Below are 14289 nucleotides of genomic sequence, written 5' to 3' on the forward strand. Positions count from 1 at the left end.
ACAATCGGTAGACGATTGAAATCGTCCACGATTACGATCGTGTGCTTAGCAAATAAGGCCTTAAACGTTCATTTTCAAACAAAAAATGGAATGCATTAATAAATATCACATAAATAAAAACTGTAAATTCAATTATCATTTCAAACTACACGTTGCTCATTCATACAAATAAACTGAAATGTCATTGATTTGTGTGCCGAAGCGTATTTATAACACGCCGCATAAAAAACAAAACTGAAATGAAAAATAACACTTTCATCGAAAAGAAACAAAAATTGGCAAGGAAACAATGACGGACAACTACAGTATTTCAGCAATAAAATGATCATTTGAATTACTTCTAGGTTTGATACAGCAATTCCTAGTTTTTTTATTTTATTTTGAAATGAATAGTTTTGACGAACTTGGAATAGTTAAACCCACTATCAAAATCTCTTTTATTTAAAAAAGATGTACTTTATGCATCATGCGAATTGCATTTAAACGCTAAATTGTAAATTGTAAAGTTGTTTGTGCGTACCAGTATTGAATATCAGACGATAGAACAAAAACAATCATAGAAATATGAATTGCGCATTTGTTGTGACTAATTTTACATGTATGAAATGTCGCAACTGGAATGATGAAGATAGGAAGAGAATTGACGTTACATTTGTTTACTATTTCACAATATTAATAGTCTAATCTCGAGAAGATAGTTTCTATTTTCCCAATACGTAAACACAAATCGCAAAAATCTTTGCTAATAAAAGCGAAGATCAGGGTGATTTCGAAAGTCATAAGTCTTGTAAAATTGAAGGAGAAAATATTAAAGCGAATATAACGTGAATTGTGTTTTTTCAACTAAAAATCAGCGATTTCACAATTTAACTGAAATGAAGTACTTTTTGGTGTTGCTATTTTTGTGTGTTGAATTAAAAGCTGCACTTTCCGATAACGATTTGGATCGGCAGCTCTTGAGTGCCGTTAGAAGAGGTAATAAAAGAATTTGTGATGAACATAGGGTAAATGACTATCAATGAAATGGATTTATTTTTATGGTATATTGAATTCAAGGCGGCTGCAGTTGTTATGATCGAAATGGACTGTGATTACCATGAAAATTGCCAATACAATCAGAAGGAGAGGTTGCAATTTTTAACTTTATCACCATGAATTGTTAGATAGCTTTTTAATTCGAATTATATAATATCAGTGTTCAAAACGGGGAGCAATGAAAATTTGTTTGGGCATTTTTCAAAAGATTTATTTCAAGTGCAATCAGATTAAATGTGGGTCAATTTTCTTTCAGTAATATTGATAAAAATGAAATACGGAAGTGGCCATCTTTTCGATTCTAATGATATATATCACAAGGCACTAGCTTCTAGTTTAGCGGTTTCTATGGTGGATAAAACTTCCGTACCTCATTACCCTTATGAATTGTTTAATGTATTAAAACCAACTAGCCAAATTCTCCAAACGCATAATGCCAGTATTCAATACCTAATTGAATTCGTATTCAATAATATCATCCAGTCAACACAAGAAACAATAAATCCAAAAATTCAAAACCAATAAAAGTGTAAAAGCGACTTTGTAAGATTTGACCCCATAAGGGGCACTGAAACTTGGCCAAAAAGGTGAATGAGAAAAATATAAATTCTGAGGTATTTTTGCATGCTGATTTCGAGTTTCGGGATTTACAACTTTGTAGTACATTATTTTTTGATCCGATGAACTTTTGAAAAATTGGGGGCCGCCTGGGGAAAAATTCAAAATTCTGCTCCGATAGAAATTTTCTATTTTTTACCCCAAACATACCCCCCAAAGGGTTTTTCGAAATTTTGACTCCTTCATAGTGGCCCTGCTTCGTGATACACCCTGTATATAAATTTTGTTTCAGACGAGCTCAAGCAGCCTTTTTATAAAAACAGTACATTTTAATGGCATTTACATCACAAAACGGTGTAAATATAAATACTTTGAAACTGCTTGAGAAAATTGGTTTGACATTGCTAATTTGTTTGAAAAATGGAAAAGAAAAACCAGAAAATGAAGGGAAAGGCTATTTAAAAAATTTGTTTTCACTAAGATATACATCATTCCCAGAAACTTTTCGTTTATGCTAAGCTTGCAAAACATTCGGTAGCGAATCAGCTATTACTGTGTATTATATAGGATCTATATAACTTCTATGTAACTTCTTTATAAGGTCAAAAAAAAATTGTTGGGAGTGATCACAGTTAACTAACTATAGTAGTCTATAGTAACTAAATATAATTGACTAAAGTCAACTGTAGCCATAGTTAGCCAAAGTGTCTCACTAATGATACTAAAATTGACTATACTCAATTGTTTTACAAACAAAATTTCAATAATTATGAACTTGCCTTTTGATTTTAGGGTCAATAGTAACATATTCATTTTTTCCACAAGACCAAACGAACGAGTATTAAGAAAACCACACTGTTTTCATGCTTTTTTAGGTAATTTGGGTAAAATCAAATATCTACTTGCACATGGAGCTAATGTGAACGTCGAAGATGGAGACAAGCGTACACCTCTACACAGGGCTGTTATGGCGGGTAAATCTGAGCTTTTCGAATTGTTTCAATAAAAAACAATTTTATCACATTCAATGCTTTCTAGATCACACAACTGTAATCAAAACTCTCATCGATGCGGGAGCAGATGTAAATGCCACATCTACAGATAAAAATACACCGCTTCATTATACCGCTGAATGGGGTTAGCGCACCCTTTTTGAATTTTGAAAAATAAACGAATTTTAATCAAACCACTTTTTCGCATTGGTTGTAGGTAACACAGAAGCGATCAAGTACCTAATCGACCACCGAGCCAACGTACATGTGCAAGACAATCACAAACGTACACCTCTTCATCGTTCTGCACAAAATGGTAACTATTTAGCGATTGTGTTGTAAAATAAATGAACATCATTAATTCTCATGCTTTCTAGGCCAAACAGAGGCAGTCAAAACTTTAATCGATCATGGAGCCAATATAAATGCCGAAGACAATGAGCAGAAGAGTCCGCTTCATTACGCTGCCGACAAAGGTCAGAAATAAGAAAAAAAACATTTTCAAAGAATTTCAAGCTAATTTTTTCATGCATTTTAGGTCACATGGAAACAATCAAAATTCTAATTGAACTAGGAGCCGATGTGGATTTGGGAGATAAGAAGCGAAACACACCGCTCCATTGGGCTGCTGAGTATGGTAATTTTACATTGTTCCGAATTGTGAAGAATTATTTTTACATGAAGTTTTTTCTCACCACTCTTTATGCTTTTTAGGCTATACAGATGTAGTCAAATATCTGGTCGAACATGGAGCCAATGTAAACGGTGACGATAGCAAGCAATTAACACTCGTTCACTCCTCCGCTGCTAATAATGGTAATTTTACATGTTTCCAAAGTTGATAGGAATCATTTTTACATGTAGTTTTTTTCTCACCACTTTCTATGCTCTCTGGGCCATACAGCATTTGTCAAATATCTAGTTGCTCATGGAGCTAATGTGACATCGGAAGCTGAATCCAAATATACACCGCTTCATCGGGCTGCTCTGAATGGTAATTTTACATGTTCCTGAATTCTAATTATCTTTACATGTAGTTTTGTTTTTGTATGCTCTTAGGCCATACAGATATAGTGAAATATCTAGTTGATCATGAGGCCGATGTAAATGTGAAAGATATCAATAAAGCAACACCACTTCACATGGCTGCTGAGAGTGGTAATTGTACATTTTTTTCTCAAATATAAAATATTCGCATATTTGCAATTTATTCGGGAATATTTGGAAGCGCAGCATATTCGCTATATATCAGTGCATGTCATATTGTTTGCTACAGGGGTTTTATATATGGTTCGTTTGCCGTATATGTGTCCGCATGTTTGCTTGCTTGCCGTACAAAAGATGACGCAGGCAAGCAAGTTGCTTTTAGTAAGCAATATGACATTCACTGCTATATATTCGGAATATTCATTTTGGTCATAAGCTCCTAAACTTTTCCGAATTGAGCAGAAATATTTTTATATGAAGTTTTTTTCTCTACACTTTTTATGCTCTTTAGGCTATACAGATGTAGTCAAATATCTAGTTGATCATGGAGCTAATGTAAACGTGGATAATTACAAGCAAATAACACCACTTCACGGGGCTGCTGAGAATGGTAATTTATGTTTAATTTACTTAATTAATTTACATGTTTCTGAATAGATCAGAAATATTTTTACTGGAAGTTTTTTTCTCACCACTTTCTATGCTCTTTAGGCCATATAGATGTAGTCAAATATCTAGTTGATCATGGAGCCAATGTAAACGTCAATGATAACAAGCAAACAACACCTCTTCACTTCGCTGCTCAGAATGGTAATTTTACGTGTTTCTGAATTGATCAGAATTATTTTTACAGGAAGTTTTTTTCTCATCACTTTCTATGCTCTTTAGGCAATATAGATTTAGTCAAATATCTAGTTGCTCATGAGGCGGATGTAAATGCGGATAATATCCCCTATAAAGCAACACCACTTTTCGTGGCTGCTGTGCTTGGTAATTGTAATTTTTTCCCTAGGGATAAATTTATTTTCTCAAATATGAAATATTCGCAGCATATTCGCATAATTGCAATTTATTCGGAATAAATTCGCTATATTCAGTTTGGTCATACACCCCTAAACTTTTCCAAATTGAAAATAATTATTTTTACATGAAGTTTTTTTCTCACCACTTTCCATGCTTTTTAGGTCATACAGATGTAGTCAAATATCTAGTTGAACATGGAGCCAATGTGAACTCGGAAGATGCATCAAAAAGTTCACCACTTCACTGGGCTGCTAGCAATGGTAGTTTTACATGTTTCTGAGTTGAGAGGAATTATTTTTATATGAAGCTTTTTTCTCACCACTTTCTATGCTTTTTAGGCCAAACAGATGTAGTCAAATATCTAGTTGAATATGGAGCTGATGTGAATTCAGATTCTGCTCATAATGGTACACCGCTTCTTTCAGCTGCTAAGAATGGTAATTGTACCTTTTTCTGAAAAATTCATTTAAATATAAGTCTTTTGAAAATATGTTTTTGAAAAAATGTAAATTAGTGTTGAAGGATTTTAGATTGTGTGTATTTATTTGTGAATGTGTTAGTGCTTGCCTTTTTTGTGTTATTATTATAAAAATTTGGTTTTACTAGATGGCGTTGGTGTGCGAGAGAGAAAGAGAGAGTGTGTGTGGGTTTGTGGAATTGTTTTTGTGGTTGTGTTGGTAGTTGTTTTGTTACTCGGGCATAATCTCTGCGTGGCAACGGCCTAGTACAGTCGGCAGCATATTTTGTATGGTGGTGTTACATTTCAATAAGTTGTGAATAGAAGTCTCGCTTTCATTCTCGGGCAATCATATATGCTCTTATGTTCAGCGTACACAAATATACGCTCTTCCCTACGGTCTCTAAATAGTCCCGTGGTGATCGGTCTCTTATTAGTCCTGATGTTGGCTTCTCAAACCATTGTCTTAGGTGCGGAGCTCTATTTATACTATGGGTAAAATGGTTTACAGGGTGATTAGCAAGTTTTATGTTGTATAGAATGTATATAAATGGCGCGCGCATGGATTTTATTATTTTGTGATGTGAATAATTAGTGTTTTGTTTTATATGATTTTTTGTATTTGTCTACTTATAATATATGTGGGTTAATTCGTACATCAACAACATGAAGTTTTTTTCTCACCACTTTCTTTGCTTTTTAGGCCATTTGGATGTAGTCAAATATCTAGTTGAACATAGGGCCGATGTAAACGTCGATAATTACAAACAAATAACACCACTTCTCGAAGCTGCTGCGGGTGGTAATTATGCCTTTTTTCAGAAGAATTTTTCAAAATGAAGTTTAATTTAATCACTTTTCATGCGTTCTAGGTCACACAGAAATAGTCCAATATTTAGTAGAACATGAGGCCAATGTAAATTCTGAAGATCACGAGCTGAGAAGTCCGCTTTACTGGGCTGCTAAAAATGGTAAATGGTATTTATTTTCAATCATGGGGATGAAGCGCATGTTTTCGGTGCTGGTTCTTCTTCTATGTGTACTATATCAGTAGTGTTCGAAGGTAGGGTAGGGCTCTTACCTTGTTTTCAGCTCTTCACTTTCCCCGAAATTTTTTTTATACTAGATAGAATGCACTTTTGCACACTACTGCTGTGTATATACGCGTTACGTACTAACCGCATACCGAAATAATCGACAGCAGTATAATATAACAATGCCACAACTAAGAACAAAAAACTTCACCATATTTGTGTATATATGTATATGCATTCCATGGAATATGTAAGTAGTTCCAAAAGGAGGTCGTTTATAACATAAGCTATGGAACAGCTATTTTAAAATATATGAGAAACCTATCAACACAATTGATGGTTGTAATGGAGTGTCAATACGACGTCTGCTGAAGAAGATTCAGAACCGACATAAAAGTAACCTAGGCGATTCATGCTCACGTTTTCAATGGAATTTAGTTTTATCACTTTCTATACATTGTAGGTCACAGTGAGACAGTCGAATACCTAGTCGAACATGGAGCCAATGTAAATGTCATACTCGGTAGCGGAGGAACGCTTCTCCACTATGCTGCTAAAGATGGTAATTCAATACTTCGAATAAATGAGAATTATTTATAGAAGAAATATAATAAATGTCACCCATTTTTTTATCATTTTTAGGTAACTTAAAAGCAACCAAAATGCTAATCGATCATAGAGCCAACGTGAATGTCAAAAATAATCAATCAACGCCCCTTCACTACGCTATTCAAAATGGTAAAACGAAAAGAGTGTTCCTTTTTACACCCCGCTTCTTATAATTTGTTTCAAATCAAAAACCATATAATTTTTTTATGAAGTTTAAATTTATCGATGGGGTTCTTTGTTTCAACCAAAAAATATTGATAGAGGGCTAGTACCTCGAACAAACAACAACAAGATATTGTATAAAAATTTGACAGTTTTGCCACCCATTGAAATTTATCGCTTTCTATACCTTTTAGGCAATATTGAAGTGATTAAGTATTTAATCGAGCATAGAGCCAACGTGAATGCCAAAAACAACGACAACGCGACACCTCTACAATACGCTGTTCAAAATGGTAAATTAACACTCTGGGTTAAAATGGAAACCCAAGGGGCGAAGCAGTACTAGATTCAATTCCACTCAAATCTCTTCAATTCCAAATTAAATTCCGTGTGTGTTTTAACTCATTTACTTCAGAAAATTTTGTCATGGCAGCAAAATGACACTTACGTGTATTTTTTCATTCTGATTGAACCAGGTGATACAAAAAATTGACCAGCATTTGAGAATTGAAGAAAAAAATAAAATGTCTTACATACGTAAGATGAACTTTTCCGCACTGTGATCCACAAAATGCATTTATTACATATCTTTTACTTGAATTTGAACTCACGAAAAACTGAATCTGACATTAGTTTTGCGATACACATAATTTTTGACACACTGTTTTTACAAAAATTACTTAAAATGGGAATTTTAGGATGGAATCAATGCTTGTGTGATATCTTAACGACGTGAAACTTGTCACAGGGCACAAAAAGCCGACATTCTGAAAGTTTGAAAAAATTACAATACAATTTAGGGGTACTTCCCATACAAAATTTTCGTAAAAATAACCTGTACAAAGTTTCAGCTTCATCGTAATTACGATATCATTCAGGAATGGCTTCCATGCAAAAATTAAATTTTTTTGAAATTTTTGTATGAAAAGTGTTTCGAAAATTATTTGTATCGCAAAACTAATGCCATATTCGGTTTTCTCGTACCCAAAAACCCCCCAAAACATATTTTTGAGTGTGTGCGGAAAAACTAGGTGTGTGCGGAAAAGTAAAATTAATTTTTTTTTTTTCATTTTTCACGATTTTCCACCATATGATGGGAGACTTTTATGAAAAACATGAGTTAAAACACACACGGACTAGAATTTAATTTGGAATTGAAAGAATTGAATCTAGTACTGTTCCGACCCTTGTGGAAACCTCTACATTTTATCAAATAATACAAAACCATAGAGTTGCCGTAAGCAACTGTAAAAAAGCGCTTGAATTAAAAGGATTTTCTTTACAGTTATTTAAATGACGCTTATTTTGATCACTTTCGATACTTTTTAGGCAATATTGAAGCGATAAAGTATTTAATCGAGCATAGAGCCAACGTGAATGCCAAAAACAACGACAACGCAACACCTCTTCATTACGCTGTTCAAAGTGGTAAGTCAATACTTTAAAGCAATTTTAATCGCTAAAATTTAAGTCAGTTTGTGGTCTTAATATCAAAATATAAACAATAAACACCTTATTAACCGCAAAAATCGAAATAAAAAACCAAAATTTTAACAAAGTTAGATTTTTATTAATATCGAATGCATTTCGGTTGACAAATGTGTAACCATCATCAGCGAGCGTCGAATGAGCACTAGAAAGACCAATGAGCGCTAATATCGTAGATTTTTCTTTATCGATTCCACCAATATGACATCTACTAAAAAACTTGCCGATTTCTGTTACTAGTGGTGTTTTAATACAGCTCGTGTAAACGTACATAGGAACACATAGACTCCGATTCTGTGTATGCGTATGTATTACAAATTCTGCACTCAGTCGTCAATCGTAGCTGCTTGTGCAAATGATCGGAATCAGTGTGTTCTTTTGTATTAGTTCGTCTGTAATACAGCCATAGCCGTATAGTTCGCTCGAGCTGTGTCAAAGCAACAGTAGTAACAAAAATCGGTATCTTTTTTAACAGATGTCGTATTCGTAGAATCGATAAAATTAATTTGTATGGGGAATATACGATACTAGTTTCCATCGAGAAAGACAAAGAGTGCATTTTTTAATGTAATGAAATTCTAATGCATGTATGACATCAAATATGAAATCACATCAAATATCCATGGCGAGCTATAATTGTAAAACCGAATTATTGTATTTTCTTTATTTTTGCATTTTCAAACTTAGTAGACAATTGACATTGTTTTTTCAAAAAATAAATCAGTTTCATTGTTAGCCTGAAGATGAGCACACGGTTGCTCGAAAACGTTTGCGTAATGCAAATAATTGCTAATAAAGCATAAATTTATTTACATCAGAATGAGAAGATATACTTTCATTTTATTTAATTATTTAAATAACTGGTGTAGTTGCTCAACAAAATAATTTTTGGTTAATAAGGTGTTTATTGTTTATATTTTGGTAAGTCAATAGTCTGAATTAATAGGATATATTTCCATTGGATCTTAACTCCACCTACTCGTGCTTTCTAGGTAACTTGGAAACAATCAAAACTCTCATTGAACATGGAGCTGATGTGAATGTCGAAAATATTGGTAATTGAACTAAGCCCGCCTAGATTTTTTTAGAATTATCCAAACCGAACGATCCAACATGACATTATTTCTGTTAATAAAACCGACGGAATTTCAAATAAAATCTGAGCGAAATCTGTTTTTTTATGTCATCCGGGCGTCTGAGCCGGGCTATTTTTTGGAAGAGTTTTTCTACGAAAATCAGGGCGAAGTCGAATTAATCCGGGCGACCTGGATAGCTTAAATTAACATTTTTCTGTATTGGGAAGAATTATTTTTACATGAAGATTAATCACTTTTCATGCATTTTAGAATAACTAACCCCAGAGACCTGTTTAGTCAATAACTTGACTTATTATCATCGTTTTTTTATTAAAACTAATTAGTTTTAGTTTTAGACTAATATCCTTAACTACAGTATAATTAGTTATAACTAACTATAAACAGGTATCGGAACTATCAAGTTTTTGAGACTTTTTCTAATCACACGTGGAAAGAATGAAAATATCAATATCGAGATAGGAACACCAATTCACTGGGCTGCTCAGAATGGTAACCATTAGGGTGGTCAAATCTCACTATCTTAACGGATTGTTGTTCCCCAACCGGTTTTGTTAATAATGAATTTTTTGCGTTTTTTTGTTAATAATTATTTTTCGAGTATTTTCAAGGCCAGATTTGGATTCAGCGCAAAAAATTACCCTAGAAATGATGGTGCATACGATTTCAAAATAATCTGCTTTATACACTTTTTTTGGTTTGAAAGTTAAAAAAACGAGCAAAATAAGGTATTTTTGATATGGGTGGGGTCGGGCCCTTTTTTTCCCTTTAAACAATGTAATGATGGCAGTTACCTAGTTTTGGATCAAAATTAACAAAACCGGTCGGGGAAGAACAGTCCGTCAAAATAATGAGATTTGGGCCACCCTAGTAACCATGAATTTTATTCTTATTCAATTCGGCGAATTGAGAAGAATTACTTTTACATGAATTTTTAACTCACCACATTCTATGCTTTTCAGGTCAAACAGAAGCAATTAAATATCTAGTCGAACATGGAGCCATTGTAGAGTCCAACGGTGACAAAGGAAGATCACCTCTTCACTGGGCTTCTGAAAATGGTAATTGCGTGAGAACAGTTTGAACCAACTCGGATGTCATTTCACTTCATCTCACATGGCATTATAAAGTTTACTCATTCATACGTGAGAGTGAGATGAAATAAGCTGGAAATGAACTGTTCCGAAAGCACTCATAATGTTGGATTTCGTTGGTTTTTCGATTTTTGAATCGGGAAAGCATACTGATAAGCTCTGGCCTTGTGCAGTTGCGTTAAATATCCAGATATTCCAAAATATATCGGATGGATATCCGAAATACATAGAGTGCTGAGAACATTTATTTTCAATGTTTATTACTTTTCATGCTTTTTAGGTCAAACTGAAGCAATTAAATGTCTAATTGAACATAGTGCAAATGTTAGCGCCATTGACTTTTGGGGATATACTTCCCTTCACCTAGCTGCGTTTAATGGTAATTCAACACTTAGAATTGAGATGAATTTTTTGCTATAAATGTTAATCTTATTACCTTCCATGCCTTTTAGGTAGTATAGAAGCAGTCAAATATCTAGTCGAACATGGAGCCAATGTCAATGCTAAAAATAGATACAAAGGTACACCACTTCATGCGGCTGCTAAAAAATGTAATTCAGCAAAATGAAATACGAAGAATTATTTTCAATGAATGTTTATCTTAATGTTCTTCATGCTTTTTAGGCAATGTAAAAGCAGTCCAATATCTAATAGAACATAGAGCAAATGTGAATGCCAAAGACACAGCTGAGAAAAAACCAATTCATTATGCTTCACAGTGTGGTAATTGATTTTTTTTTCGATTTGACTATACGAGGGCCACAGATCGCTAATTCCTGATCGTTACTGATCACAATCCGAAATTTGTGCATAAGCGTTAAAAACGTTTGAACGTTTTTGGTCAATTGAATATTCGAATATTTTATATACAATTGAAAACAATAAATGTAGGGTCAAACATTTCACAGGCGTACCGAAATTATGTCCAAACTGTCAAATAACAACGGCGTTCAGTGTAATCTATATACTAAGAAGTTGCCAACAACTTGTGATAACAGTTTTGCTTGTTTGCAAACAACTACAGTCGTCCAATACAGTTTTTCATTTTATACAATATTTTATGTGACATAAGTTCAGTGCGTTTACATGTTTTCTCTTAGGTCTAGAATCTTGAAAAATAGAAAAACAAATGTTGTGGCGAATTTTATTTAGAAAAAACTTAACTCTAGCGAACTCTAGTAACTGCATGAAAAAACTCAAATATTTTATTTTCCCAGATCATAGACATGTAGCCAAGTTACTGAGGAAAGCTCCCAACTTTGGTAAATAAAAATCACTGAAAGCTTTACCTTCATTTTGAAAACGATCCCTATTTGATTGATTTCTCTGTTATTTCTATTTTCTTTCTAAGTTTCCGAATCGCAAACAGCTTGCACAGAATATTCAAGCAATAATGTAAATATACGAATTACACATGGTGAGGCTGTGAATGTCATACAATTTCCTTGGATGGTAAGTCAATTTATTTATTTTATTTTTTTTGCATTTTTACTCCCCCTTTTGAAATGCTTAATACAGAAATTGACACTTCTTTGTTTCCATTTTCATTCAAAGGTTGCATTATTGTATCCAAGTACAAGCCGCAGGGAAAACGAGATTCGATGTGGGGGCACAATAATATCAGATCGTTATATTATGACTGCGGCTCATTGTGTACATGTAGACAAAGAACCGTCTCAAGTTCGAGTTGGAAAAGTGAGTAGATACTATTGCGAGTTTTCTAAGGAAAAAATTAACATTCAAAACATGGAATATGAAAGATTCTCACACTGAAAAATTACATTACTTAAATGAACTTCACAAAACTAAAAATATACTATTTTAGGATTGGCACTAAGCATATTGAAAAATAGATTTTAAGTTGATAGCTGAAACAAACAAGCAAACCGAAAACGATTTTGCGTGTATAATTCAAAATTCTTTTACTTTTCATTCAAATAGCTAACTGGTAATTATGATGATGGAATTGAAGGCGAAATCTATCTAATACAAGTAAGATCACTTAAAAATCTAATTTTATTTCTTTTTTTCATCATTTTCTTAAATAAATGCTGTTATTACATCCAGAATATTACAAAGCATCCAGAATATAATTCACTGACGATGAAAAATGACATTGCATTGATTCGAACTGAAATGAAAATTCAATTCAATGATAATGTTACAGCAGCGTGCTTGCACACAATAGAGGAGGATGTTAATTTTGAACTGATCGTAATCGGGTGGGGTGCCACTTTCAATGAGGGTAGTATAAACTTGTCATTATTTATGAGTGAACATGAAACAATTTTTGTCCAATTGTTTAATGCAAATTTATTTAATTCTCGCTTCAAAGGACCCAATTCAAACAAGTTACTCATGACGAACTTAACATCAGTGCCATTGCTCGAATGTAATGCAACTATTTTGGAATGGAATAAAGAATCAAAGTTAAGCGAGTTTCAAAATGGTATCAGCGAAGGACAATATTGTGCAAATGATCCAGAAGGACGAAGAGATTCCTGCCAAGGAGATAGTGGCGGGCCTCTTCAATATTTCCCGAACAGTAATTCAAGCAGATCGACCATAGTTGGCATTGTTTCATTTGGTGTAAATTGTGCCACCACACTACCAAGTGTCTATACTCGTGTTGCTTATTACATTGATTGGATTGAATCCATCGTTTGGCCACCCGCATAAAATATTTAAATATTATAAACTGCCGTAATATAGCTTGAAACTATGATGCAGTCCAAATATATACTTTTTTATTTTATTTTTTGAAAAAAAAGAACAAGAAATCATCACATAAAATACGCAAAACTGAAAGTATGACTCAAATTTCTATCAAGAACTTGTTTATAGATAAACTGATTAAAAGACTATTTAAAGTATCAAACTGGTAACATTGTTTTAATACTCAGAAATTTGTGGAAAAACTGAACAGCATTTTCTTGCTACAAGAGCTCAAAAAAGCACAACAATAATTTATTGACATTTTCGTTTATAAATAAACTTAATGTTGAATGGATTTATTTTTTTATTTAATTATTAATAAAGCAACCCGCTTTCGCGATATTGTAAGACATCGGCTAAGACAAAGACAATACTCATGATATGTGTTGTGATTTGGATTAATTTGAAATGATTTGAATAGGTTTAAAATTACCAAATCAAAGCATTAAATTCCATTTCAACAATGTTTCTTAGATAGGATAGACCCATAAGATCGTTTTAATACTGGATGCATACGCTAAACATATACAATACGTCGACACGCGTTAAATGAATTTTTTTGTTAGTTCGGTTGTGGGATAGTTGTTGATAACGACCAGTCTACAGTGAATCTAATTTTTTTGATAGACAAAATAACAATAAAAGTAAGCAGAGAAACTCTCCATTGGCATAGGATTTATATACGAATGGCGTGTGAGTGGAGTGTGCCATGCTTAATGTTGTCTACCAAAAATATTAGACTCAGTGTATGTATTTCGGATGGATATCCATCCGAGATATTTTAGAATATCTGGATATTCAACGCAACTGCACAGCGCCAGAGCTGTGTGCGTCGCAAATAAAATCTACGGTATGTCGCGACGTATATGTGTATCAAGTGTCGCACGTACACAGTCACACTGTGTCTGTATTTTACGTGTAGCGACATACCGTAGATTATATGTGCTACGCACACAGCTCTGGCTCTGTGCAGTTGCGTTAAATATCCAGATATTCTAAAATATCTCGGATGGATATCCATCCGAAATACATAGACTGATA

At 33.5% G+C, this 14289-nt stretch overlaps 1 protein-coding gene across 4 annotated transcripts; it reads left to right on the forward strand.

Annotated features, from left to right (window-relative positions):
- Positions 1–800: 800 nt before the first annotated feature.
- Positions 801–13411, forward strand: LOC116350204 (ankyrin-1-like). 4 transcript variants are annotated; one of them, XM_031781964.1, is made up of 32 exons: positions 801–975; positions 2469–2567; positions 2632–2730; positions 2803–2901; positions 2963–3061; positions 3124–3222; positions 3300–3401; positions 3490–3579; positions 3645–3743; positions 4084–4182; positions 4284–4382; positions 4461–4562; positions 4757–4855; positions 4934–5032; positions 5756–5854; positions 5925–6023; positions 6550–6648; positions 6729–6824; positions 7052–7150; positions 8187–8285; positions 9338–9400; positions 9827–9931; positions 10402–10500; positions 10814–10912; positions 10986–11084; positions 11158–11256; positions 11751–11795; positions 11885–11985; positions 12088–12228; positions 12475–12525; positions 12601–12778; positions 12869–13411. In XM_031781964.1, exons 1-32 carry the CDS (start codon positions 876–878, stop codon positions 13210–13212), a joined length of 3399 nt encoding a protein of 1132 aa, XP_031637824.1. In that variant the 5' UTR covers positions 801–875; the 3' UTR covers positions 13213–13411. The 4 variants fall into 4 exon arrangements, with proteins under 4 accessions (XP_031637824.1, XP_031637810.1, XP_031637829.1 ...); XM_031781950.1 differs by having other exon boundaries at positions 12601–13411; XM_031781969.1 differs by lacking the exon at positions 12869–13411 and having other exon boundaries at positions 12475–12481; positions 12613–12740.
- Positions 13412–14289: the final 878 nt, after the last annotated feature.

The sequence above is a fragment of the Contarinia nasturtii genome, unplaced genomic scaffold, assembly GCF_009176525.2.
Source record: "Contarinia nasturtii isolate CC-2019 unplaced genomic scaffold, AAFC_CNas_1.1 Cnas_scaffold_129, whole genome shotgun sequence".
Classification (NCBI taxonomy): Eukaryota; Metazoa; Arthropoda; class Insecta; order Diptera; family Cecidomyiidae; genus Contarinia; species Contarinia nasturtii.